We start from the raw sequence: 24,337 nt of genomic DNA on the forward strand, positions 1-24,337 counted from the left end.
AACCAGAATAAATGTATTTCCTTTGGGAATTTATACATGTGGTCTTCAAAGGATTTTTTGGGAAAGATTCACCTTAATCATGTGTTCTTTTGGTGCTACATATGTAACATTATTATCCAATTTAATATAAATTCTGATATACTTCCCCGTGACTTTATAAAACAATCATTCATGTAAAAATTCAACGCTTAACTGGTTAAGGTAGGGAATGACGACTATTTTGCATTTTCATTACTGTGAAAGTTTTTTCCACAAAATAAGTCTGTGCGACTCGTCCTTATATATAATGAATGTTTTCCAAAATTAATAATTGTATGCTTATAGAAAGTGGAAATTACATACATGTACACATGCATCAAGAAATGTAGTATTTCTATAATTTTTAAGACTCGAGAAATTTGTTTACCACAATTCAGTACAAATCAAACTCCGCTCTTTTTCTAAATAAATTCATGGATAAAAAACAAATAAAAAACGCGAACAAATTATCGTAATAATAAAACATCGTTGTCGCTTTTAAAGTATTCTTAATCCACGAGAATCATGAAGGATATATTATTTTAATTAGCATGATCTTGCATTAAAGGCATGACACAATGTAAAAATTATTCTAAAAAAATTACATTGTTCCAGATCTCTTTCTAGTTGCTGCTTTCCGACACCTGTTGGCAATCAATACAATTCCATGACCTTTTCGGTTTAAATATGGGATAAAAGTAATAGCTACAGCTACATGCATAACGGAATGCAATTTGAGTTGATTGGCAACTCATAGAAAGTTTTCTCTCTTTTATATTTTCTCTTTGTATCTCCAGTACATAATTCATAAGAGAAACCCTTTTTTTTTGCTTAAAGTCTTGGGAACGAAAAAAAAAATACACCTAAAGGTACGTTGAAAAATATTGAATCTACAAACTGAGAACCAATTAGGCCGACCTAATGATTGCAGAGACAAGGTCAATGCAGATGAGTTTCATTCAAATGAAAAACTACAAACAGAAACTAATTACACTAGACTTGTTTAAAGGAACATGGATTAAGAGTCTCTGTATTCATTTTATGAAGTTTCTTATGCATGACAATGTATTGATCTCATTTGGAATCCAATTAAAACACGAACAACTTTTTTTTTTTTTCAAAAGATCGATGTTGAAGTTTTAATCAGTTCAATGTATATATTTCAATTTCATTTTGTTTTTATTCTCTCTGCACCACACCATTTTAAAAAATAATGAAACAAACAGATTTTCTATGCAAGTGTTACATTAAAAGTTTAAAATCGAAGATGTTTTTTTCTCTCAGATTAATTACACAATTGAGTTTGTAACAAAAAAAGGAAATAACCAAACAAACGGAGATGCTCTCATGTGACAAAAATGTTTATCATCTTGACACTAGTCTTTGATATCTTCTTCAAATAACTTTACACTTAAAATTCACTAATGAAATAAGCCTACTTGTTAAAACTATTATTCATTGCATAGATAATAAATGTTAATGAAATAATGTTAGTGATGAATATGTTAAAAAGAATTCCTTGAAATTGACTTATTCAATAAATTTCAAAATTAAACATTATGATCAGTGCGTGTATATTTTTGTAATTTTTACTATATTTTTCAAAAAGTGTGTATTTACAATAAGAAGTTTTTTAAAGTTAATTTTCTATTTGTAAACCACACTTAATGAATAGTAATTCAGTATGTACATGACTGTATAATGAGTGGTACATGAAGAACGTCGAAAAAAAGTCCGGATGATAAAAAAAACAAAAAAAACAAAAAAACAACAACAACAAAACATGTATTCTGAGAGAATTCACACATAAAACATTTCCAAAAAATTACTCTGAGAATTCAGGCAGAGCTTTCTATAACAAGGTACGGTAAAAAATAAATACCATTACAATGTACCTATATGTACCCATGTTTCGATACATACATTGTACGTGTATTTGTCAAGACTGTCATTGTCTTGCAACACAATTTATCATGCTTAACGAAAAAAAAAATTGTCGCCTACTTTTATCTCCGAAAAATTTAAAGAGATATTATGTCTTGCGTGGATAAAGATTTTATAATGATTGATACATGGCAGTGGACTGTACGTAGCTATGTATGAGTGTATTGTTTAAAATAGTTCAACTGGATCATCATTGGGTTTTTTTCGTACATGTACATAATAATTCTTTTTAATGTTACAGCATGGATTTTTCTTAAAAAATTGTCGATCCTAATATTTGAGTTTTTTCTTCAGTCCACGTAAATTTTCTAAATTTCTAATTTTAAATTATGTTACGAGATTAATGTATTTGTCTTGCATAGAGTAAACCTTTTTTATCACATTCTTTTCATTTTTACATAATAATAATGTTTATTTTTCACGATGCGGGTTAAAACCGTGTGTAACATCACGATTTTTTCACCAAATTTGGCCAATCATGTACAAGTTTTTATTAATTATCAAAGGATGTTTTAGGCCATTGCAAGTTTTTTCTTTGTTTAGCGTCCACCCAAAACTCAAAAACCTATCTTTCTATCAGGAAAAAACACAAACCTTAGAAAAAAAAACCCACAACTTTAAAAGTTCAACAAAATAAGATTTGTTATATATTTTGAAGTATTTTCTTCACTTTGTAACAAAAATAACAAATACCTACTATATGATTGCCATTTTGAATGTTGTTATATTTGATTTCTGATCTGGATTTAAAAATGCGATCCTGAGCCCGACTTATGAAAAAGCGATCTAATTTTATGAACAAAAATTGTGGGTTTTTTAAATTTTACATCTCAAAACCAATCCGTCCGCGGACGCTAAACATAGAAAAAACTTGGAATGGCGTTACTGCTAAAAAAAACAACAACAAAACACACTCACATTTACACTTATGTAAAGCGGAGCGGATTAAAAACCTTTGACAAGGAAAGGATGACTGTGTTTCCTACTGAGACCAGATAAATGTTTCGAGACAAGAGACCTTAAAAAAAGTTAATAGCGATGCCCCCCCCCCCCTTCCACTCGAAAAAGATTTTTCACCTCTAACACATGGACGATATTATCAACATTACCATGGATCATTATTTCGAAGGGTATAACTAAGCCTGCATTACTGCAACAGTCATTATCATTATCTATACCATCCTCAGGACTGAAAACACTGGACACCTATTGCATTAAAAGTTTAAAATCAAAGATTACTGAACTTATCTAATACTGTAAGAACTCTTTGATTTTTAGCTTTTAATGTAACACTCATACTACAATTACCTTTTGTATTCTCTGTCCTCAACGGTTTGTGCGTTTTTATAAATAGCGCTCAAGAAAGATGATATCCTACTCTTTTTTAATAGGTACGGAACAAACACACGAGTTATATGAAGCCTTCTGGTTTTACTTCGGCTACTTATCCAAACGTTATGACCACTTCCAGACCAAGGGATTTTTGAGGAGTCAGTCTGCTAGTCAAAAAATTACCGGTCAGATCTAACGTAACACTGAAAAATAAAATTTAGTTCGCCCAAAAAATTAAAGGGGTATTTACATTGTAACAGCAAGACAATTCTAAATATTGTAACATTAAAATTTGAATATTTTCTACATCATAATTCTAAAAAGAAAATAAATATACTCGATCATCCAGCTCTCTTTCGAGAGCTCTTGGATATCTATAAAGTAATTGTCGACATTGTATATACAGCTTTTTATAGCGTCTTTGTAAGCAACTCAGGGAAACACCATGGTAAGGAAAAATTTAAAATCCAATATTGATATCAATATTTTTGTATCCTTTCACACTTTATATTCATGCATAATGGAATGTATTAAATAACTGGTACGTTCATCATCTAAGGCCAAAAATACTTTAAATGCAAATGTAAAATTTTATTTCAGCGGCAAGTAATGTCTTTCTTATGTTATTGCATACATATATATCGATCCATGCGGACGGTAATTTAACAACCACTGTGACACCTTAGCTAAAGGTAAATTATTGATTCCACATAACAACAAAGAAGAAGATAAATGAACGTATACACACTTAATTATGAATAAACATATCGCAAGAATATAATATTTAAAATCAATTTATTTTATTTGGTGTACATAAAAAATAGATAATATAGCAAGCGCGGATCCAGGAAATTTCCCGGGGGGGGGGGGGGGGGTCCGATGAATATTTAAGAGTGGTGGGTTTAAGGCATATTTTCGGTAATTTTACTATATATGTACATTTAAGGCTTCCGAATTTTCAAAGGAGGGAATGGGTTCACCTCGCACCCCTCTATATCTGCACATGGGTTGCATATTTTCCACACGTTTATTATTATGCATAGTTCTAGGCAATGGAATGGTGATTATTGGAAAGGTCAACATAGCCAAATTAAATACAGCCTGCACATTGAAATAAAGTTTTTAAATCAATTACCAATCTGTACAATTCTTTATCTTTAAGACGTAGAGCACATAGAGTAACAGAAACAATGGTCAATGCCTTATCTATATATTAACCTCACCGGGATTTAAACGGGTTTAAACACATGATCGGGTCTTTGAATTGAATGCATAAATAGGACGGTATTTTAAAAACAAGTCACCACAATAGCTACAAGTATTACGCGTCATGATAGTCAGACATGTCTAACTCTTGATTTTAAAAACAATATCGGCTTGACCTATGGATGTGTTTTCGGTGCATCACGGGAAGGCAAGGAACTCGGTTTCGCCAGGGGACGGGCTTCTTGTAAAATACCCTCGCCTTCCTCCTATCGTTCCAGTGGATGAACTCACAGACAGTAAGTGTACCACGATAATAGACATGCGCGTATCCAGAACGTTTTTCCGGGGGTTTGGGTTCGAGAAAGATATTTAAGTTTGCTGCGTGAGGTACTAGGCACATGTTGTGTGATTTTAACTATGTAAATTAATGAAATTTGAATTTTCCAGGGTTTTGACCCCCCTTTCCTCCCCTGAGGCCCCCATCCTCTCTTTTAGATCCGCGAATAATGGTCTGAATGTGTAGAAATAGTTAAGAGTAACACTGACTCCTTAATTTTAAAACAAATAAAGTTTATACTCGTACATGTACTGGTTTGGAACAATTGCTCACCAGTATCGACTGTTTTGTTTTTATGCAACTTTTTGGTAGTGAGTGATACATTTCCTTGTTTCATGCATATTAATGGCTTATCATTTAGGACAAACCGTTTGTTTGTCTTAAAAAAAACCACAATCATTTTGTAACAATTTCAATCAATCAACAGGAATAATCTTGTTTTCCCTGTACCTCCATCATACATTTACTAAAATGTTGAACCTTTTTTTTGCCTCAATCCTAGGAGTCGATCCACCATCCTACAGGTCTTTGTTTGAAATCGCAACGAACAATAATTCACGATCACCAATTTACCAGGAAACGCCTCCATCTTTTTGGGAGCGCCAGGGGTGTCTATGTGAGAAAAATAAATGTGAGTATTTTTTACAGTTTATGAATCCAACTTTTTTTTTTTTCAAAACTGATACATTAAAAACATACAAGGTTTATTGCAATGATCCTCTCCTTCCTTTTTTCACAGGTATAAAAAACTTAAAATCGGCGCTACTATTTGTAACTGGGTTAGTTTATACGTTGCAAGGTGAGATTGTATTTTCACAAAACCTAATCAATGTATTTATTAAAAAAATATCTCTTTAAAAAAGTGTATTAACTTGTTGATCTGTTTTACATGGAGACAAATTACAATTATGTTTATTAAATCCCAATGGAACACCGGGACAACTTTTAGATACATAATGGATTTTCAACTTATAATAAGTGAACATTTTGTCGCCGTTTTAATGTATTTATTAAAATACTCTTCTTTACAAAAATGTATTAACTTGTTGATCAATTTTATATAGAGACAGAGTACAGGCACGAAGCATTAGTGGGATGGGGCAGGGGAGGGGGGTGCTGGTCCCCTTTTTTGTGCAGCAAAGAATTTTCTTCAATTTACATACCAAATATTGAAGAAAAAGAACATGGAGAGGTCCCATTTTTTGCAGAGTCAAGACTTTTTGGATGAATCTTGCTCCCACTTTCAAAAACGATGCTACGTGCCTGGAGTATAATCATTGTTATTAATTTATAAAATCCCAATGGACAACCGGGGTTACTATAATGTACATGAAACGTAATGGAGTTTCAACTTTAAATAATTAATAATAATTATTTGTCGCTGATAATTAAACATAAGATCGGGCTTCCATTCTCTCTTTTTTAAGGTTTCATCAACATTGATAACTGCCCCCTGGAGTCCTCTCTCCCAAAGGTAATTGGAATAGAAGGAGTCTCTCTCTTCGTCTATATGATAATTCAGACGATTCTCCATTCTCTTTCTTCTAATACTCGTCCTACTGCGAGAAGAAGTGAAGAAGATATTTACAGTAAACAGCAGACCTATTTCATGTTCACCATATTCTTCGCTATATATGTCGTCTACCTGTATTTGCTATGGATCATTGGTAAGCATGCAGTTGTCTCTAACATACTTTTTTAATCATGGACTATTATCAGGAATACTGTATACAGGGTTATTATCGCCCCGTGTTATTTTCGCCCCGTGTTATTATCGCCCCGTGTTATTTTCGCCCCGTGTTATTATCGCCCCGTGTTATTTTCGCCCTTCTACAATTGCAAACGGCTTCGTTCAGTCTTGATTTCGCCAAAAAAAAAAAAACACCACAGTTGTGTTAAAAAGGTTATGAACTGAGACATTGGAAATTGCCCGGTCTTAAATTCGCCCACTGATTATAACGAGGGCGAAGCGGGCAAAAATGAAACGGGGGCGAATATTTCCCTGCATACAGTATGCTACATTATTTCTTTAATACTGAGTCAAAACTTCTTTAAAAAAAAAAACAAAAACATATATATTTCAAAGACACGTAAATTTACTAGTCTACTTTAAACACTAATTCAGTTCCTTTTGAAATATATTATTAGGGTCTTCCGTCTTCAGCGGAAGACCCTTCTATTATTCTATTGTTTCTTTTTCACTTTTCTTATTCTTATTATTCTTTTTTTTTCTTACCGATTTTGTGCAGACGATTTCTCGGAGATTTGTGACTCGATTACGCCCAAATTTTCAATATAAACGTGTTTTCATCTAAAGCTGATATATAATTTTTATTTTTTGAAATAACACTTCCGGTCAGAAGTTATCGTCCGTTTACGATTTTAAAAAGTCAATTTTGTCTGTCGGGTTTCTCAAAAACGAGTAAAGATAAAAGGCTGAAATTTTCAGAGATGATAGATCTACCGTTTTTCTAATGTACCTCGGTCAAGAGAATGTCCGCCGTTACTTCCGGTCGTCACCGGAAGGAAATTTCAAAAATTGAATTTTTCGACTTTTTTATTTTTTAGTATTTTTTTTGGAAATTTATACACCTTATAGTGACCCTCTTACTAATTCAGAATATGTAATTTGTTTCAAAATCGATCAAGGCATTCTCGAGAAATTAAGCGTCAAAGTTCTGAAGCGAGAGTCCGAGTAGCTCAGTCGATAGAGTCGTGGACATGGCCAAGGCGACCCGGGTTCAAGCCTCGAGTGCCGCAAATTTTTTTTTACTATTTTTCGCTAAGATCTACGATTTTATCTTTCAATTGATAAATTTAATCTAATCTATTCAAAAATCGGACGGAAGACCCACTCGTTGCTCGCAACGAGATCGAATCTAGTATTATTATTATAATTATATTATTATGTTATAATTGCATACATTATTATCATAAAAGTCGTAATATCATATGGATAGATCAAAATATAATCCTTTTAAAAAAAACAACCTTTAAAAAACCCTATCGTTAATCACATGTGAACTTTCTTATTTTATTTCCAACGTGATCCACCATGAACTTTCTGTCATCCTCAGGATGCTCTCTTGTTTTCGAACTACCGGAAGACTCCATTGACAGATCTAGAGAATTGGCTGGTATAGCTTTAAATGAGAGCTGGTATTGTGACGCAACATTTTATGACTCCGCCTACTACAGCAGGATTGTGCAAACTGTAATCATGGTTCTGATTGGTCTAATCATTCTATACTACTGGATGTCTGTTAATCCGAGTGAAAGTAAGATTGAAAGGGCTGTGTAATGATGTTATATAAGGGGCATGTCTCTATGAATTTTGACAATGATTTATCTCAAATCAGGCATGCATTGCTTTTTATGTAATTTTAAAGCAGAATATGTTGTTTTAGAAAGAAATGTAAAAACATGTCATTCCTATCAAGAGTGTCGTTTTTCAAACTCAAACTCAATTGAATCAGATATTGTTTTAGAAAAATGACAACTTTATGTATTTTGATTTTTTTTCATTTTGATTTTTGATTATATAGGTTGCATATGTAATAAAATAAGGTTACTTTATAATATACCGGTACTAATTGTTTGACGACTTTTATTCCAGATCAAAAGTTTCTTAAGAATAAATGGAAAGCTTGGTTTGAAATCTTGGACCATGACAAAGATGGCGTCATTACGGAACACGACATGATGAAAACCAATGAAAAACTTGAGTCCATTCGAATATATCTACGACAAAGACATTCCCCAATTGATCCTAGAAAAGCGCAGCTGTGGTGGTTTTCGTATATATTTAGAAAAGGAACTAATGGAATATCATTCGAACAGTTTGCAAATTCTCATGACGATTTCAACTCTACGTACGCAAATTCATTTGAGTTCGAGTCTTATATTCGACGTTGTATAACAGATTTTTTCGACTTTTTCTCGACCCACGAGCAAGGGAGAAATCATATCATGGAAGACGAAAAGTTTGTTAACTTTTGGCATATTATAGCAGGTATACCCGAAAATCAATCACGTGACCATTTAGTATACTTTCCGAAACTACTCACAACTGGTGACTTGATGTATACTTGGATAGGATTTCTAAAAGAGAGTAGCCGTTTTCCAGGAAGGTTCTATCAGTCCCAAGCTGTTTACAAACTTCTTAAGCCAGACAAATAGAGCGTTGGACTGAGTTGAATGCTCAATGCACATACGTTTATGGTTACTGTGGTATCATTTAAATTCGTGCATGGGGCCAATTTTCTTGATTGTAGGTTTTTTTGGTTTTTTCCTGGGAATGTTATTCCATGGATGGGCCTATTCTTGGTTTTAGTAAGAAAACTAACTCTCTCAAACTTTGTTTTTATCCAGGATGTAAATTCGACAGGAAGGGCTACCCACGAATACCACGAATATTGATCGACCGCAAATTCTAATGATTCCACGGTAAACGGTTTTACTCTCAGCGTTTGTTTTAGCCGTATATACCAATGAAGAAAAGAATTGTTTTACTGTATCAGTGGTTAACAATTAGAAAGTTTAAATTGTTGTAGATGTTACAAAACCTGACTGAACTGTAAATAAATATGGTAAGTTTTGAAAAGTAATAAACTAATAATATTCAGTGTAAAAAAATAGAGAAGTATTATGCAAAAGAAATCATGGAATATATTTCTATAATTAACAAATATTTTAAATTTAAGTTGGTTCAAACTTTTGAAATATGAATCGCTCTTAAAATAAACAAATGATGTGCAGAGATTTTGTAGAAATAAAATTATTCTACAAAGCTGACTCAGTGATATGAATACAGTACCAATCAGACCCAACCTTACACCAGAGTAAACCCCAACTAAACCCCGGGTTTAATTTCTGGGTTTACTTTGGGTTTACTTTTTGAAAATTTGGGTCCACTCGGGGTTTACTTTGGGTTTACTCGGGGTTTACTTTGGGCTTACGCGAGAATTGTTTTTGGAGTCAATTATACGCACTGAAGTGTGAAACAGACCTGTATTTTATCTTATCATCCTACTGCCTGTAATTCCTGCCCCTTGTATATTCCGAATACACATGTAGCGTCTGCTTTCAGGGTATTCTTCTGATCGGGGTTTACTCTCTGTGTCCACTCTGGGTTTACTTGGGGTTTACTCTGGGTCCACTCTAGTAAACCCAGAGTAAACCCAGAAAGTAAACCCAAGGTTTAGTTGGGGTTTACTTTTTGTTAGGTTGGGACTGATCGGTACTGTATATTGCTGTAATGTAACTTTATAAGTATGTCAAGTACAAAGTCATTCCATATGAATTTCCGAAACGTTAATCTTTTGTATTCATTTTTTTAACATAGTTATCTCAACATGATATTTTTTCGCTAGTGAAGGCCACGTTTCTTGCATCATAATTGGAAATGTTTGTTTCTGATGTGTATGTGTTAAAACACAAAACACCATTGAATTAAATTCAATCAAAAACGAAAATCTAAAAGAAATCCGGTGGAACAAAGACTTTTGTTGTTAAATGCATCACGCCATTGGTTGCCGTAAAATCTGGAAGTGGTAGGAGCGCACCACTGATGGTCACATTACCTACAAAAAGATGTATATTAGCATTCTGTACTTACCCAGTAGAATGATTCGGTGTGCGTTGTAATTAGAAGGTATTGTGTTGATTTATGAAAAATTAACAATTGAACAGTCTGAGTTATTAAAAAAAACAGTTAATGCATAGTGCAATCAAATCATTTAACCAAATAAAACGTTTATAAGTATTTTATTTCGAGCATACTTTTCATTCAGAAGTAAATAATTGATAAAGTTTTTGTTGGATATTCAGAATTTTGGTTTTATATGAATTTCAACTCTTTAGATCCCCAATTTGAATTCCGTCTGCCTTGTATTTGACACAAACATAAATTTACTTTAAAAAGAATGATGAATGAACAGACAGACAAACAGACGGACAGACAGACAGACAGACAGTCATTGGAAATGTACCCTTAATGGAATCAACTTGAATTGTCTCTCCGAGGAGGGTCGTGAATTTGTCCTTTTCTCTCATTCCTTTTGTGAAATATGTTCCCGAAACAATATGATTTTCCATTAGACCTGGATAAAAAAGACCACCTCTTGTGTTTCATTATTTAAATTCCATAGAATTAATATATATATTTATCCATATTACAAAGTTGCATCTGTATGTATGAATCAAGGTGACAATTAGCTCAAGTTTTCGTTCAATTTTTTTTGCAGTTTATGTATGAAATTTAATAAGCAACAGTTTAAAGGCTTTACAATTGCGCATTTTCATGGGATTCTTCTATATTTGAAACATCGAGAGAAAAAAAAAATCATTGGAATAAAAGTACTCACTTGAAAATGAAATATTGAAGAAGGAAAACAATCTAGCAAATAAATTTATGACAAACAGAATTTTTTTTAAATAATAAATTGCTTCCCTCTAGGATGGGGGAATATAGTTTTATGTATACGTGGTCTTATATTTCTGACTAAATTAAAAAAAAATCAAAGACTTTAAAAATTTTAACAGTATTGAATTCCGTATTCTAACATTTAAACGATAAAATAATCTTTTTTGCAACAATATTTTTTATACAAATCGATTGGAGTATTAGCGTTTTATCAATAAAAAGTTTGAAACATCAACATTAAAACTAATAAATGTAAAATATAGTATGGTACTGCAATGTTGACCGCCGAAAAAAAGGAGACAGTGATAGAGGCATTAGTATCCCCGGCACTTAGTCTTATGCATGTAATCTTATCGGAAAATATATAATTAAATCTTAGATTCATCGTATAAATCTTATATCATTTCGGGGAGGGGGTGGGGGGTGAAATAATGAGAGCTTACTGTTACATGTAAACGTATTAATAAACAAATCCCCTAAAATAATTGTTTTACTCACGTCGAATGGCAGTCTTGTTTCCGATTAGTATTTGCATAGTTTTATTGGGTAATTGTTCGAATGCCAAGTCTGTCGGAGCAAAAAGGGTGTACGGCTCTTTTTCTATACCGAAAGGATAAAAAAAAACTTTTATAAACTGATATTATCATCTTTTTTACAATTATTAAGACACAAGTGTCACCTTACAGTTAGCATGGCAATAATTATTAAACAATTGCGCATGCAATTGTCTTTACAAACTTGATACATTTATTTCAAGTCAGAAAAAAAGTTTGAAAACAGATTTCATAGAGTTTCGCCTGCTTTAACTCTAACTAGATTTTTAAAAATAATCTACCAAGTCAGTACGTGTATTAATCATCGTAGCATTGATATCACATTGAGAATATCGCAATTCTTTTTTAAATTGACATTTCTTGAAAGCAGATCAAATGAATTTCACAGTTGCCACCCACTGTTTAATTTTTCCGCTAATCCGCCATCCATTAATCCGTAAGCAACATAACGTGTGATTGGAGTGTACGCCTGTTGAGCGAGTGTTCCCGATTCCGGAAGCAGGTACATAACACGTGACAGAAAGTGGACGATTCCATTTGAAGCTTTTATGTCAAAATTAACAATTGGACTTCCAGAGGCTGTTATTATCTAAAGTAAATGTATTAAAGTTAGGACCATTTATTAATCATTTCAACTAAAAAGAAACCGAAGAAATTACGATAGAATTGCCTGAAAAGTGATAGATGGTCGTAAGAGCAAGTTAAATTGTTTAATACAAAATTGCTATACTGACACATTTTTTACAGATCATTTGTTTTTATAATACCTGTCCATTATGGTAGATATTCATACGGACGTCAAGATACTTGTCCTCCATTTTGTATTCAGATTTAAGTTTCGCCTCGTTTTTAATGGTGCTTTTTGGATGAAGGCCATGTATGATATGGTACAGCAATAAAGTTTTGATAACAGATAGGTCCTTCTCTTCATCTGGAATTTCTTCAAAAGCCTGGTTGGATGGAATAAACACAGTCAATCGTCCTGCAAAGTACATTCTTTTTTGTATTTAGCTGTCAACTCTAAAGTATGACATTTGCTGGTTCAATTAGGATCCGATGATCTCTAGATTTGGCCAGAAAATTATATTATAAATCTTTTGAACATACATAGTATACATACCGATGTTTAGACTCCATTCTCTAAAAATTATACTCATACTCAAGTGTCAAATATTTGTATAAGTTAAATTTTCATATCAACTCTGTCTTTGAAACTTCGTTGATTCTACCTTAAAGTTTATACAACACTCTATCCTAGTTGTTTACATAGCCAAAGCACATGATCACTGTGAACAAAATTGTACCTGGTTGAGTGAAGTTCTTCGTCAAGTTTGTTTTGTGCACGTATTCCAGAAACGTTGTAGCACCAAGTTTCTCTGCTATCTCCAACACACTGGCATTATCGTTGGTCAAGGTAATATCATCTTTCCTCGGTGAGAGCGTTAGGCTGTTGAAGGGTTTGGGCAAGAATGCACAAAAAATCGACGCACATAGCATGTATTTGATACTACAACTAAACATTTTGCGAGGTCTAACAAACAGAATGGGGTCGTAATAGTTTCTGAATCACTTATCAGTAGTTTGTAATTAAGACAAGGTGTTGAGGACTGATAAGGCTCGACTAACGTTTAGGTCATCTTAAAATACGTGATAGTGTAGTTGACATTTTTTTTTCTGTAGCGGTTGGGATTATACAATTCTTTAAAGGCATCATTTATGCATATATTTAGTATTATTGCGGTCATTAACGCCAATTTGTTGAAAAATAAGTTTCATCCGCATGTATTAATATAAATAACTAATCAGGAACATGCCTAAATTAACTGACAAAACATTTTTTTCAACGTATTGACAGAAGCATTTCTGGTTTACAATTTATTAGTGCTGTATTATTATTATAATTATTATTATTATGATTATTATTAATATATCCTATTCCTTTTGAACTGGAGGTTCGAAGAAAGTGTGCAGCATCATCCCCAATTTATTGCAATACTGAGATCCGCCTACTCATGTAACCTAACAATAGAAGTTATTCCCCTTGAATTGGCCCTTTGGCCTCCTTTTCATTTAGCGACTTGTGAATGGAGTTAGTAAATAATTTTGGGGTTTAATTTATAAACTTTCATAGCTAAAATTATTTTTCGGATGTTGGCCCATTTGACAAATTGACGATTTCTTGTTGATATATCTTATTTTAAGTGTACATGTGAGATGCTTATTTGCATAGTGAAACTTGTGTATAAAGTTTCAACAGGGCAACAAAATAGAATAGCTATTGATGTTTTTACATTGAAAACAAACTAGTGTTAAATTCATAAGTTTCAATATTTTTGGTATTGCAACACATTCTAAACACCAAGCACATGTGGTATAGAATTCTGTCTTTGTAAATATTCAACTTATTTCTGTTGAAAAATAAAAATTTTAAAAATAGATAACAGTGATACATTTACTTACTACATATAAGAAGGGTAGAGTACGCTTTTATTTATCCAACAAATAGAATGCATGCTCAATTAACATGTAGATCAAGGGTATAAAACATACTACCTTAATCAATCAAAATTGAAAGTATGCATATAAATCAAGATAAAACTCTTTCACCCCTCTCATCTCTCTCTCTCTCTCTCTCTCTCTCTCTCTCTCTCTCTCTCTCTCTCTCTCTCTCTCCCAATCTCACACCTCTTTCTCGTCCCTCTCACCCCACTTTCACCTTACTTGATTACCCACTCTCTCGTACTGCATGGCTCATAAAATTTGTCTCCATTGTCATGAGAAATATACAGACCAAGAAAGAGTAAAATAAATATACTTTTGCATAATATCTGTACATTCAATTATACATTTATGTGCAGAATATACATGTTCATGCAGTGTACCACTGCGAATAATGCAACTTTAATAATTATAAAGATAATATCCTTTCGGTTTCAGATACGAACAATTTAAAATTATTATCAGAAACATCAAAATTAACAACTAGTATCGATTAAAAAACTGAACTTATATTATTTATTTTACAACGATTGATGAGCAAGTTCTACAACTTATATTAATATCTTTCGTTGGCACGTTGGTTATAGTATCGATTAGGTTAAAATTGATATTCTATTTAATTCCCGCAAATTATATTGCTTGGGTGACTCTGTTCCTCTATTTTTTTTATATTGGGAAGGGGGTATACCATGCATAACCAGCAAACTGGATCATTTCCTTTCACCTATTATAGTATACTATAGTATAATGTACTATTGACTTGTTTTATTGAGATGCTCGGATCGGGGGGGGGGGGGGGGGGGGCAGGTGGTCCATCCCCCCTTATTCAAACTTATTTTAAAATTCAGAAATTATCAAAAATAGATCATCAAGCCTAATCCCCCCATTCATTGTCCTAAAAAAGTTAAATTGTAATTGCAGCAAAATTTGGAATCTATAATCATTGTGCATTGGAATTACTGCAAGTATATACAAAACAGTTACAAATATGATATTCACCAACAGGCCCATTGATTCCATACACATTAGAAGACTTTCATTTAGTCGAATTTAAAAAAAATGAAAAAGTAAAAAAAAATGTGCTTACTGAACAATAAGATAAAAAAGGTATATATTTATTAGTTATCTAAAGAAGTTTTCTAATTTTATGAAAGGTCGTGCTTAAAATTTCAAAATAATTCAATAAATGTGCTTATTGAATAGTGCAACATGTACCGGTATATAAACTCTCTCTCTCTCTCAGGTCTGAAATCGCGCAACATGAATTATGGCAATCAGACTACGTCGCATTATGTTTCAATTATATTGGTTTTAATTCTAAAAAAAAATGATAGAAATGGAACCAGAATAAACCGGATTTTATGACCCAAAAGCTCTTCCTGGAAAACAATTTGAGGTCATAAGGCAACGCTAATGAATAGATGGAAATCACCATATTACGAAAAATCGTGACATCTCTACCAATAAGTTCAAATCAGCTAAAAGCATTTACAGCAATGACTAACGAAGCGTTTTGCGGAAGTGCAGTGTAATTTGCCGATGATTTACTCATCAGGATTTGGAAGTCATCATCTGAATCCTCTTGAGAATAATCTAATTACCCTTACGGTACAGAATAAGGTTACCTCTGAAGATCTTTGGCGATAATATTATCTAGTAATTAATAGGATATCAAAGTATTTAAGAACATGAGTTTCAAGAAAAACATCGAGGTTAAAAAGTTGAAGACCGTATGTCTATTCGGGAAATTTCCTATGTTTCAAGGAATTCTTTTGATGCAATGAAATCAACGGGGTCTACGGATTTAGAGAATCCATCTCAGGTATGCTTTTTTATATTTTGTTTATTAAAGTGGCTCATTACACCTAACCTTGAAATAGTTTCTTTAATCAGCAGAGAACAACTTGTTTTTTTAATATATATAGAATGATGCATAAGAACTATATAAATTTAGTAAAATTAGACAAAAAATATGCAAAATTGTTTAAAAAATTGGTGATTTTCAAAAATTTGATATATTAGATATGAACAAAAGCTACACGTGGATTCGAACTCAAAATATGCGATTCATAAGCCCGATAATTTAACAACAATATTGTTATACACAATTTTTCAAATCGCAATCTCGTGACACAATGTTTTAAAAAGTGTAAGTCTTGATATAGGAAGGTGAATTGACAACATCTCATCATTCTAACTTCTCGGACAACAAGCGAAGGAAATAAATCGACCTAGGATAAATCTTAGGCTTCCATGACTGATGACAACCCTCTTTTTATGAAACTAAATACCTGTATAAATACAGGACAGTCCCGCAGTGTATTATCTGTTGAAAGTTGAGCTGGTCGCCATAGATTCATTGAGATAATATTTACATTCACAGACAGTTAAAAAATTAATGTAAATATTTCATTAATAAAGAAGCTGAGTGGTCAATACTTTCCCCATCGAATGTGCCTTAAGGATTACGTTTACTCAGGGTTTGAGATTTTAAAAAAATATTTCTACAAAGTTCAATATCTGAAGTCCAAAGTTGGTTTAAAAACACAAAATAACAACGTTATTAACAAATATCGATATTGATATCCATGATTTGTTTATTTGAGGAAGATATGCTCCGACAAAAGTAGATTAAGATTGAAACAGAGGAAATTCGGAATTTTTTTTTCATTTTCTTATTTTCTTTTAAAAACTTTCTGTTGCAGTGTAATTGCAAAATTTAAGTTTCTATGTGTTTTTTCATATCATTTTACATATTTTTTGGTTGTATTTACTCGTCTATAAATTTATATCACTGGCTGGCACGCGATTGGAAAAATCTTTAAAATACATAAAATCGATTCAAGATAAAATATCTCGAAATTTTTATCATTGACCTTATATAATGTTAATGTCAATATAATACAGACAATAAAACAGTTTTAGGCAATCAATGGTTTGGAGCTCCTATTAGTCAATTTTTTATAAAACTCGATCAAAAATGGGTACAATTTGGGAAAATGATAGAAGAAATTCAGACTAAATTAAATTTAAAATATAAGCTTGAAATGATGTATTCAAATATAAAATAAGTAAAGCTATTCGTATTTTATCATTTCACAACCTACAAATTGTTTTATTATTTCTAATAATTAAAAAATAAAGAACACTTTGAAAATGGTGGAAAATTTTGACAACTTTTTACATTTTTTTTCGGAAAACATTTCGAGGTCAATAGCAGAAAAAGTAGGTCATTGACCTAGTTATTTGAAAGTGAAAAATAGCACCACAATAGTGGGGCTACAATGAACAATAAGTAGTTCTTCGTTCCTATTACTGGAATTATTTTCGCCCCTGAGTAAACGTAATCCTTAATGTCTTTTTTCCATAAACTTTCATTTACATCATCGAACAATTGATATTACGAAAAACAAACAATAGAAACATTTTAGAAATTTTTATACCTATATGTAGTATTTTAGAAGAATTTGATTCGATTCCACCTCAATTAATAAATGTTTTGGTATTCTTTTACATAATGTGACAGCTACAAATTCATAATTCAAATGATTTAGGACTGACTTCCTAATAACAATAATATTGCTCAGTGTTATGGCAAATTTTAATTGTTAAAAAAATATATTTCGATACAATAATTACGATCACAGGAAAATGATATTACCCTTTAAACACTTAAGTCTAGCTCATGTTTAACAATAAGATAAATCTTTACATTGTATCTTCTGACTTCTGTAAGAGCAATACTCTTCGTAAACAAAGCGAAATCTGTCTCCAGGTACCTTTTGGCCAGTAGCTCATGTTTAACAACAAAACAAATCTTTATCTCCTGACTTCATTAAAGGCAGTGCTCTTTACAAACTCTGTTTCCAGGTAATGTGTTCTAATCAACAAAGTACCATTTTATACCCCTACAGCCCCCTCCCACGTCGTGCACCTGTAGATGTAACCCCAGGAATACCGTCACCAGCAGGATTTCCTATTGTTCCAGGAGATGGGCCACCATTATAATATCTACCTTAGTGCTCGTAACGTTTGTGATCGTGGCAATCGTTATGTTCGCTGTCCTAAACGAAACACAAGGAAAATCCAATTCCCCAGGTAAGTTCTTTCACCGATAAAACCACTTCATACCATTACAAATTGTCATTGATCGACATGGCTTTACAAAAAAAGTTTAATTTTTTTTTTAATTTCAGAGCGTCGACCGCCCATATTCTTCAGGACAACGCCGTCGGTAAGGTTACCACCAAATATCACAGATGGAATCAGCAGTGGTGAGCTTTCGAGTACTGTGTCAAGTTTGTGATTTTTAACATGTTCTGCAGTCGTTCTCTGTAATCTTACGAGTAGAGGAGCGGATCTCAAAGACACAGTTTATACATGTAACAAGTCCAAACGGTCTAGATCTGCTGGTATTATTCGTGCATCGCATCAGACTGACTGTTTCTAGTGCTAAAGTCGGTTCACTGAACTTGTTTTCAAACTGAACATCTTTGGCATTTTCGTAACACCAAATCGTTCCGAGTGTATGAAAACGCATGGGCTTGTCCGTACTTGTCCAAAACGCATATCTTATTCAATAATATAATGAATTTTCTTTATTGTATGCTTCATCTTCATTTCTGGTATTTGTTATGATACACTGTATACAGATACTAGTTATAAAATTTAGATTTATTGTCAATTGTTTTTGTGCATATTGATATCTAAGAAGGTAATTTTTTCAAAGAACTGAACATTTATGTATCAGTAAATGCTTTTTTTATTCAATCAAATTCGCAGTGTTATCTGCAATGAAAACTTGATGCATTTTGATATACATTTCACAAATTTTACTAATTAATGAGAAAACGAAAATTTACAATAAAATAATTGAAGGTCAGTAGAGGTAATAAAAGGGTCAAAACTTGTAATTAAAGGGTCAGTACATGTAGTAAGAGGGTCAATACATGTAATTAAAGGGTAAGTATATGTAATACGAAGGTCAATACATGCAATTAGAGAGTCAGTACATGTAATAAGAGGGTCAGTACATGTTATTAGAGAGTCAGTACATGTAATTAGAGGGTCAGTACATGTAATTAGACAGCCAGTACATGTAATTTGAGGGTCAGGACATGTAATTAGAGTGTCAGTACATGTCATTAGAGGGTCAGTTCATGTATTTATAGGGTCGGTACATGTTATTAGAGAGTCAGTACATGTAATTAGAGGGTCAGTTCATGTAATTAGAGGGTCAGTACATGTAATAAGAGTATCAGTACATGTAATTAGAGAGTCAGTACATGTAATTAGAGAGTCAGTACATGTAATTAGAGGGTCAAGACATGTAATTAGAGTGTCAGTACATGTAATTAGAGTGTCAGTACATGTAATTAGAGGGTCAGTTCATGTAATTAGAGGGTCAGTACATGTAATAAGAGTATCAGTACATGTAATTAGAGAGTCAGTCCATGTAATAAGAGGGTCGGTACATGTAATTAGAGGGTCAGTACGTGTAATAAGAGTATCAGTACATGTAATTAGAGAGTCAGTGCATGTAATAAGAGGGTCGGTACATGTAATACAGTGGTAACAACGTTATTGTTGACAAGCCAATCGTGTTAAATAGTTCGTGTAACGTGAGTGATCGGTCGTGTAACGTGCGGGATCGTGCGTGTATCAGGAAAAATAGTTTGCGTTTTTTATCGTGCCTGTTCGTGCGTGATTGCGCGGTTTTTTCGTTTTGTAACTTTTTTTACGGAACGTCAGGATTTATTCTTACAACAACGACAAGTAGTTTTTGTAAAACAGTGTGAATTTTAAACTGTTTTCCATAGAAGAACATAAACAGTTATTAACATTCATTCTCTCTTTCATGGTTAAATACATTTATCAAGTATTTCCACAGCTCATTCAATCCTTTGTTCGGTCGAGTTAGTTTTGCATAATGTTATAGTCAGCCTCTATCAAGCATCCACTGTGTTTTGACACATAATTTTAATCATATTAGCAATAGCGGCACGTTGAATGAAAGCAGTCAAGCTTACCCACTCCCTGTTTTAAACTAAACGATTATCCCCAACGTTTTTCTTTCAAATGAAAATACGATACGCATTCCTATCTGAATATTTGTTTGAAATAATTTTTTTATAGATGCTTTAAAATTTAGAAAAAATTATGTACTGTAAATAATGAAAATATTCAATGTGGTAAATCAAAATTATATGGAACAAGGTGACAAATTTACCTCTATCCCGCATAATCAAATCGTACGTAAGGGAACTGGATTACATAAACAGTCAACCCGTATGTAAATAATTTCGTATAGTTAATGCATTATCTTCATTTCATTTCCACTTAAGTTATTATTCGTTATGGAGACAAAAAAAATTAATTTGTGTTTGAATCATATATTTTTTTTTTGTATGGATGTGTAAATTGTTTACTCGTAAGATATAAAACAGTGCATTGCTACTGTACATGCCGCTTTTTACAAATTAAAGCAATACGTTTTCTTAATTCTAATCTTAAAAATTAATTTTAATTTTGCGTGTTTAATGGTGTAGAATCGTTCGGTTGCGTGTTTTATCGTTTTTGTTCGTGTATCGTGAAAATTCGGTAAGTTAGTGATCGTCCGTGTATCGTGCGTGATCGTTCGTGTATCGTGCGTGATCGTTCGTGTATCAGAAACGTGCGTGTCGTTTGTCAATAATAACGTTGCTACCACTGTAAGAGGGTCAGTATATGTAATAAGAGGGTCAGTACATGTTATTAGAGAGTCAGTACATGTAATTAGAGGGTCAGAACATGTAATTAGAGAGTCAATGTAATTAGAGTATCAGTAAATGTAATTAGAGTGTCAGTACATGTAATTAGAGTGTCAGTTCATGTAATTAGAGAGTCAATACATGTAATTAAAGGGTCAATACATGTTATTAGAGTATCAGTACATGTAATTAAAGAGTCATTACATGTAATTAAAGGGTCAATACATGTAATTAAATGGTCAATACATGTAATTAGAGAATCAGTATATGTAATTAGAGTGTCAGTTCATGTAATAAGAGGGTCGGTACATGTTATTAGAGAGTCAGTATATGTAATTAGTGGGTCAGAACATGTAATTAGAGAGTCAATGTAATTAGAGTATCAGTACATTTAATTAGAGTATCAGTACAAGTAATACGAGTGTCAGTACATGTAATTAGAGAGTCAATACATGTAAATAAAGGGTCAATACATGTTATTAGAGTATCAGTTCATGTAGTTAAAGAGTCATTACATGTAATTAAAGGGTCAATACATGTAATTAGAGAGTTAGTACATGTAACTACAGGGTCAGTACATGTAATTAGGTGGTCAGTACATGTAATGAGAGGGTCGGTACATGTTATTAGAGAGTCAGTACATGTAATTGGAGGGTCAGTACATGTAATTAGAGGATCAGTACATGTAATTAGAGTATCAGTACATGTAATTAGAGTGTCAGTACATGTAATTAGAGAGTCAAAACTTGTAATAAGAGTGTAAGTACATGTAATTAGAGTATCAGTACATTAAATTAGAGAGTCAGTAAATGTAATCAAAGGGTCAATACATGTAATTAGAGAGTCAGTACATGTAATAAGAGGGTCAGTACATGTAATTAGAGTGTCAGTACTTGTAAGTAGAGGATCAGAACATGTAATAAGAGAGAGAGAGCACATGTAATTAGAGAGTGAACACATGTAATTAGAGGGTAATTGCATGTAATAAGAGAAAGAGCACATGTAATTAGAGAGTGAGCACATGTCATTAGAGAGTCAGTGTACATGTAATAAGAGATTGAGCACATGTAATTAGAGGGTCAGTACATGTTATTAGAGATTGAGCACATGTAATTAGAGGGTCAGTACATGTAATTAGAGGCTCAGTACATGTAAGTATTAGATGTGTGAGTCAATACATGTGAGTTGGTGGGTAATTAAATTCAGACATTTAGCTATGCAACATGACCCCGCCAGCCCCCCCCCCCCCCCCCCACCCGGCGTGACCTCTTTTCACAGCATTATTTTAAGCGTGATATTGATCGACTTTTAGACGCTGCAGTCTCACATACACATACATGTAGGGTTAAAAAAAAGTCGGTTATTCTCATATCAAACATGGTGTTATCAGTTCACACTTGCTTATTAGCCTCCAACATTATGTTCGGTGGTTCAATACTTACTGCTCCTACATGTATCATCATCTTCAAGTTGGCATCTATATTCAACGGTAAGTCAGTATTTGTCTGCAATATCATTTCACTGTTAGTCACAAGGATTGGAGGACCCAACTTCTCCAGTTAAAATTAAAAGCTTTTGCTGGACATGAAACACTAAAAGCAGAAATCTGATTCAAGGTTGCATTTACATAACTAAAGACTTATTTATAAAAATGGTTTTGTCTGTATTACATGATTTAATCCATATATAACAAGTCTTTTCTCGCTATCATTTTCACTTACATCGTCATCGTGTCGGTGAATTGATTGTTTACCGTAAACCAGCAATATTGTACTTAATACGGAAAACTAACTCTAGACCTTGATAAACAGTTCTTATTGATTAATCTAAAAAAATAGAAAAATGACCAAGCAGGAAGAGTAATGATTTTTGCAAATTAATAATATGAGTTGTGTGTCCATTCAAGCTTGTTTAAAAATATTATATTTGAATGTGTAATTTGCATAAATGGATTAGGCTGCATATTTGAATGTTTGCCCTCTGAATACAGGGACCGTTTTCGTCACATTGATAAGACCCCACTTACAAGATGCAGTTTAGTATTCTCCAAAGCTTTAGTCCGTCTTAAGTTAGTGGAAAGCATAATATACATGTAATATGTCTCATTCTTTTCGGATTGGATCAACATTTAGCACTTAGTTGGCATTGCAAGTTATATCCGCGAAAACAATTTTAAAAAATGTGGAAAATGATAATCTTTGAGTTATAAGTGATACATTAGCATGCCATATCAAAATTTTGATTCAAAGGCATATCTTATCTATTCTGTGGTAAGAGGGGTCCTCAATACTATAGCATACTCAATAAAGAACCATCTTTAAGACCTGGAGATCTTCATCTGAACTTGAAAAAGGCTAAATATTTTTTCGTGGTGACAGGAGTACCAAGACAAGGAATTGTCTCAGGTAGAGCAGAAACTTAAAACCTTTGTAAAGATATGTCCGTAACCTAATACCTATCATTCTTGTACACTGTGGGGGAAACTTTTGGGGGACTTTAAATAAAAAACTAAGGCTAGTTTCACAAGATAGTGCTCTGCCAACTGATTGTTGACTGAAATGTCTGGTACAGTGACTGAATGGCATTACTATGCCATTCAGTTACCTTTCAGTTACCTTTCAGGCACATTTCAGTTCACTGAATGACACATGTACAGTTTCATCCTATGTTTGCATGAAACGTTTTCAATTTATTCAGACCAACTACCAACATTCAAGGGTCATTTGGTCTTGTATGCTTCCACGCATGAACTGATGCTGTTATAAAAACGCTAGTCCTATGGAATCATCATTCTTGTCCACCCAGACTGGCCTTGCGGTATGACAGCCCAATTATCTGCCATCCTCATTGTGACTCATTTTTTTCTGTGACGGAGTGAAATTGTCCAAACTAGTAAAGGCTCTTTTCCTAAAAACGCTACAGGATGTCTTGAGTTTTTCCTTAAAACGCTACAGGATGTCTTGAGTTTATCCTAACGAAGGGACATGCTTGTCATCCGGCTTAGCAAGCCTAGGTTACGGTTGTGGGTTAAATCAGCTTATATCCCCAACCTTATGGAGGCGGAGTTCCCAATCTCACAGATCAAGATCTGCGTTTGAGCTCCATAACTTGTGGCGTAAATGAACTGCACCTGGGATTAGAAAATAGCGAATGGTGTATTATGTTTACACCGACCCCTGCACCTCAAAAGGGTCAATCTTGACTTCTGCACTTTCTAGGGTCAAGGTTTAAAACCCACGATCTTTAAACTTCGATTGAATTTTGAGTGAACTAT

General features: G+C 33.1%; 2 protein-coding genes and 1 long non-coding RNA gene across 4 annotated transcripts; 2 read left to right on the plus strand and 1 right to left on the minus strand.

The window, feature by feature from the left end:
- The first annotated feature begins 4,580 nt into the window (after positions 1 to 4,580).
- Positions 4,581 to 10,336, plus strand: LOC105335962 (uncharacterized). Of its 2 annotated transcripts, none has more exons than XM_011440109.4 (6): positions 4,581 to 4,796; positions 5,340 to 5,468; positions 5,577 to 5,636; positions 6,265 to 6,504; positions 7,915 to 8,115; positions 8,454 to 10,336. In XM_011440109.4, exons 1-6 carry the CDS (start codon positions 4,679 to 4,681, stop codon positions 9,014 to 9,016), a joined length of 1,311 nt encoding a protein of 436 aa, XP_011438411.3. In that variant the 5' UTR covers positions 4,581 to 4,678; the 3' UTR covers positions 9,017 to 10,336. The 2 variants fall into 2 exon arrangements, with proteins under 2 accessions (XP_011438411.3, XP_065929719.1); XM_066073647.1 differs by having other exon boundaries at positions 6,265 to 6,311.
- Positions 10,283 to 13,392, minus strand: LOC105335963 (transforming growth factor-beta-induced protein ig-h3). The gene is made up of 6 exons (XM_011440110.4): positions 13,120 to 13,392; positions 12,583 to 12,797; positions 12,215 to 12,404; positions 11,760 to 11,861; positions 10,828 to 10,938; positions 10,283 to 10,419 (listed from the first exon to the last, which is right to left on the minus strand). The coding sequence occupies exons 1-6, from the start codon at positions 13,334 to 13,336 to the stop codon at positions 10,313 to 10,315; spliced, it is 942 nt and encodes a 313-aa protein (XP_011438412.4). The 5' UTR covers positions 13,337 to 13,392; the 3' UTR covers positions 10,283 to 10,312.
- A 2,293-nt stretch (positions 13,393 to 15,685) lies between these two features.
- LOC117683841 (uncharacterized) lies at positions 15,686 to 18,942 on the plus strand. The gene is made up of 3 exons (XR_010710251.1): positions 15,686 to 16,136; positions 18,229 to 18,412; positions 18,511 to 18,942. It is a non-coding gene; the product is annotated as an uncharacterized lncRNA (long non-coding RNA).
- Positions 18,943 to 24,337: the final 5,395 nt, after the last annotated feature.

The sequence above is a fragment of the Magallana gigas genome, chromosome 10 (assembly GCF_963853765.1).
Source record: "Magallana gigas chromosome 10, xbMagGiga1.1, whole genome shotgun sequence".
Classification (NCBI taxonomy): Eukaryota; Metazoa; Mollusca; class Bivalvia; order Ostreida; family Ostreidae; genus Magallana; species Magallana gigas.